Source organism: Rutidosis leptorrhynchoides, chromosome 6 (genome assembly GCF_046630445.1).
Source record: "Rutidosis leptorrhynchoides isolate AG116_Rl617_1_P2 chromosome 6, CSIRO_AGI_Rlap_v1, whole genome shotgun sequence".
Taxonomy (NCBI): domain Eukaryota; kingdom Viridiplantae; phylum Streptophyta; class Magnoliopsida; order Asterales; family Asteraceae; genus Rutidosis; species Rutidosis leptorrhynchoides.
In genome coordinates this window covers 402361708-402366495 of record NC_092338.1, presented here as the reverse complement: position 1 = coordinate 402366495, position 4788 = coordinate 402361708, and the positions used below count along the sequence as shown (strand labels likewise).

Here is a 4788-nt window from a genome sequence, read left to right as displayed (position 1 = left end):
ACCTGCCCCTGCTCTTGCTTCTGCCTTTCCATTTATTTTTGCTATTCATTCGCTGTCTCCCCTGATTCTCTGTGGCAAAGGCATGGGTCTGATCTGTGCCCATGTCTTTTCTCCTTGCCTCTTCACTGAATAGGGCATCCTTGACCATTGACATGGTAAGTTTGCCATTCGGAGCTGAGTTGCTGAGTGTTACTACCAGCGTTTCCCAACTATCAGGAAGGGAACTAAGTAGCAGTAGCGCCTGAACTTCATCGCCAAGCGGCATCTCTACAGACGATAACTCGTTAACCAAGCTCTGGAATTCACTGGTATGTTCGGCAACTGAAGTTCCACTTTTAAGCTTCATGTTGACTAAACGCCTCATCAGCAGAGCTTTATTCCGAGCAGTCTTGGCTTGGTACATGTCCTCCAACTTTTTTCAGAGGACATATGCGTCTGTCTCTTGTGCAACATGGTGGAAGATACTATGATCAATCCGTTGACGGATCTGACCAATAGTTTTTCGGTTTGATTTCTTCCACTCTTTCTCTTTGGCAGAATCAGGGTTTATACCCTTCAATTCAATAGGATCAAACAAATCCTTACAGCTGAGGAGATCTTCCATCCAAGGTTTCCACAACGTGTAGTTTGTGGCTGTGAGCATAATCATAGCTCCCGAAGATGATGTTGACTCTTCTATGGACATTATCACCTTACAAATAATTTTTTTAACACAAACGGGGTTGAATTGTAGAAAACAGAGATCACTGTTACGTCCGGAACGGTTGAAAATGGTGGAATAGACACTTCGCGGCTTAAATTCCACTTACGGGGCAAAATTATAATTTTTATAAACTTCAGGGACCAAAAATGAAATTCTGAAAATTTCAGGGACCAAATTGTAAAATTTCAGAATTGCTACAGTACTGCTACAGTACTGCTACATGAACTTGCTACAGTACTGCTACATGAACTTGCTACAGTACCGCCAGCTGCTACAGGGCTTCTACAGTGAATTGCTACAGGACTTTCTTCTCCAGCGAAAATTCCGGCACCGGACGTGTTCTCCGGCGAGATTTCGGCGAGTTGACCAAACTTTGACCGCGTTTTCTGGGCTCGTTATAACTCCGTTTAAGTCACCATTTTTTGCGTTGGACTCGGTTCGACGAGACGAATTCAATGGTACATTCAAAATTGAATTTTGAGAAAACTTCAGAAAACCCAAAACTCGACCAACGTCTCTAACCAAGCTCTTGATACCACTTGTTAGGAAGAGAGGATCGCCTGGACGTTGGGAGATATAAATTTGAGAGAAAATAACTCTATTACTCACAAGAATAGATTACACGAGTATTTACAAAACTCTAATAAAAAACTCTCAAACTCACACACACTCTCAAGGTTGTGATTACACTTCTTTGAGTGATTTGGGATGATTTACAATGAAAGTTTGCATCTCTATTTATAGCAAAAATTCTATGGCGGTGAATGGTGTGAACGAGGAAGGTTGGCGGAAGTTGGCGGCTGTTATCGTGTTCAAGTTCGTCACTTCCATACGCGTTGTCAACGTCGGCAGCTTTGAACATCTAGATGACGGCTGGAACAGAGCCATCTAGATGACGGCTGGAAACCACCGGAAACCATCAATTGGTTAATAGTCATTTGCAATGTGTATCACTCACACCAAAATATGGATAGTAAATAGGTCCCCCAGCATGCCAGCATGGGTTAAAAACAGAGTAAAAGGAACTAGGAATATTAGGTTTCAGAGGCGGAGCCAGGAATTTTTTCCAATGGTGGCACAAAATAATAAACTTACTTAATATATTCAAAGTAAAATCACCGTTAATTAAAAAGATTTTTAGAGTGAATTTGTACATTAAATAGTGGTACATATAAATGTACAATGTACGTAATGAAATCTAATTTAAATTATAAAAATTTAGTTGTCTTTTTATATTTTAATGATTAAATGGTGTTATCAAAATTTGAGTGTTACATCTTCATTTTACATCTTAAAAACACATTAAAACTAAAAAACATAAAACAAGTGTTAGAAAGATGTTAATAGGGGTGATTACTGTAATAGTCATATTTCAAATACATATATATGTTAACAGTTTACTTAAAAATAAAGGGATGAAAAGTTCAACGATTAAATTATAGGGGGTGTAAGAGGAGAAGAGTTAACAATTATAATAGGTGTGCAATTGTGATTGGCTACTGGGGATGGGGACACTGGGTCTTCTTCCCCAAAAAAATCAGATCTACTATTTCCAACCATTGAAAACTTAAATTCTAAATTTTCTTTTCTGTAACTTGCATTTGAAATCTACGAATTACTTTTCAGAATCATAAAATCGTTAATTTATTTTCCATTTTCAGTGGTGTCACGTGCACAACTACTATGTGGCTCCGCCTCTGCACATAACATTATGGCGAAAGGTCAAGTTGCTGATGTTTCACCGTCGGAGAAACGTAAACACGTCGGAGACGATGAGTCCGTTAACCGGAAAAAATTAAACCTCACTAACTCTTTCAGTACGCAATTTAGCTTCCTGTCTCTATGCATTTTACTACTTTTTTTATTTTTATAATTTAGGGTATTAGGATCTATTAGGACTCAATTATTTTAATTTATGGTTTCCTTGATGACAATACACCTTCCCACTGATATACGATGTATCTTTGAAGCAGCATTTGTTGATCGAGTTCAAATATTTAGTAAAGTTTACCCCCTAGGGTTTTATACTTATATTATTCATTATCATTATACTACTGAGTAATAATAGGGTTATAAATTTTGATCATTCAACCATAGATAGCCCACTACGTCTTTCCAGGAGGTCTTAGGTTCGAATCTTGTGGTGGGAAGGTTGGGCTGGAAACCGCCACGTATTAATCCGGCTACCTTATAACCTTTTCTTTTATATATTATAGATAGATATAGATAGTGGTTAAAACATGATGAATGGTTTCGAGTCGTATATTTCGACACTCTGGCTTGTTTATTCGACTACAACTGGTTATGCGAATTTGCTCTTGAGTGGTTATGAAAGTAGTTTTTCTATAAGAGTATCATTAAGGAAAATATGTGGACACTTGCGTGACATATATACCATATCTATATGTACTTCCCCTTACAAAAATAGTACCATTAATTTTGTGTTAACAGATAACACACGATTAAATGTTATCTAGGATTGCATAATAAAAATTAACCTTCTTTTAGTTCTTTGGTCTTGTACTGGTTCGTTTTCTGCAGGTTCTATTTTTTTGCTGCTAGAGCGATTTCATATAAGTGATCTGTTAATTTGAATATATGCATCTCAGTGATTATTTGTTAACATATATCGATGCTTTTAGATTGTTTAAATGTTGAATTGTGTGTTGTTGATGAATTGAAGATTGTTGATTGATTGTTTAACTCAACTTGTTTTATTGGTTCTGCACCTTTGATTATATATTTACAATTGAGTATCTGATGCTACATTTGTTATGTTTTTATCACTTTCATTCTTATTCTCTTCATGCAGAATTGCAAAGCAATACATAGTAGTACTTTCATGCATGAATTTTCATAATATACATTATTTTCATTGTGCAGATATATTCATTATGACCTTTGCCAGAAAGATCATTCCTCTGGAAGTCAAAGGGTCAGACACCATTGGAGTAATCAAATTCAAGCTCCAGACTAAGGGAGGTATTCCTCATGACGAACAGGTGCTGATCTTTGGTGAATGGGTTCTTGAGGACATCGATACCCTTGATAAATTTCAAATTAATAAGGACTCTACCCTTACACTTCTGCGTAAATCAACTACAAAGTTGAAAATATTCATCAAGACTCCTAAGCGAAGGGTCCACTCTCTGGAAGTCAAACCCTCGGACACCATTGGTAAGGTTATAAACATGATCCCTGGTTTTTCCGATGACGATTCAATTCTAATGCTAAACGAAGTGATCCTCGTGGATAGTAGTACCGTTGCTGACTATCACATCAATGATAACTCTACCCTCACACTTTTGCCTAAATCAAAAAGGTGGATGCAATTATTTGTCAAGATCTTTACCGGAGAGACTATACCTCTGACGGTCAAACCTACACACACAATCAGTAATGTTAAAGACAAAATCAAGTTTAAGGTACATATGTCCCCCGACAAGCAGGTGTTGGTGTTCAACGAAATGGTTCTGGATGACAGTTGTACCCTTGCTGACTTCCAAATCAACGGGTCATCTACCCTCACACTTATGCGTAAATCAATGGGATTAATGCAGATATTTGTGAAGAACCTCACTGGAAAGACTATTACATTGGAAGTTAAACTGTCAGATACCATCAGTGATGTGAAAGCCAAGATCAGGGACAAGGAAAGAATACCCATAGAAGAACAGAGGCTGATATTTGCGGGTAAGCAGCTCCAAGACATGTGTACAGTTTCCGACTACAAAATCCAAAAAGAATCCACACTACATCTTGTGCTCAGATTAGGGGGATAACGACTTATCTTGAATTCCATAATCCATTTGATACTTAAAAAAAGGTATGTATGGTGTCTTTTGATGCAACCGTGTTTCCTAACTATGTTAATGAAGGCTTTGTTGACTTTTTGTGGTTATTCCTTTTCTTACCCCGACTACATAAATCAACCGTGTGATGTGTTATTGTGTTAATGAAGGTTGTATTACTTGTATGTTAGGTTGTTCGTCTTTTTATTCACTTTAGCTGATACTCGTTTAAATTTAATTCTTAAAAAGGAATGTAAATAAGAAATAGTAACTGATCAAACCTATTTCCGAGGA

At 37.1% G+C, this 4788-nt stretch overlaps 1 protein-coding gene across 1 annotated transcript; it reads left to right on the top strand.

Moving 5' to 3' along the window:
* Nucleotides 1-2351: 2351 nt before the first annotated feature.
* On the top strand, nucleotides 2352-4562 carry LOC139855925 (uncharacterized). Its single transcript, XM_071845166.1, has 2 exons — nucleotides 2352-2520; nucleotides 3587-4562. The coding sequence occupies exons 1-2, from the start codon at nucleotides 2415-2417 to the stop codon at nucleotides 4483-4485; spliced, it is 1005 nt and encodes a 334-aa protein (XP_071701267.1). The 5' UTR covers nucleotides 2352-2414; the 3' UTR covers nucleotides 4486-4562.
* Nucleotides 4563-4788: the final 226 nt, after the last annotated feature.

Coding starts and splice junctions, on each gene's coding strand:
- LOC139855925 (XM_071845166.1), top strand. CDS start 2,415: ATGGCGAAAGGTCAAGTTGCTGATGTTTCACCGTCGGAGAAACGTAAA. Junction 2,521..3,586: donor AAACCTCACTAACTCTTTCA/GTACGCAATTTA, acceptor TTCATTGTGCAG/ATATATTCATTATGACCTTT.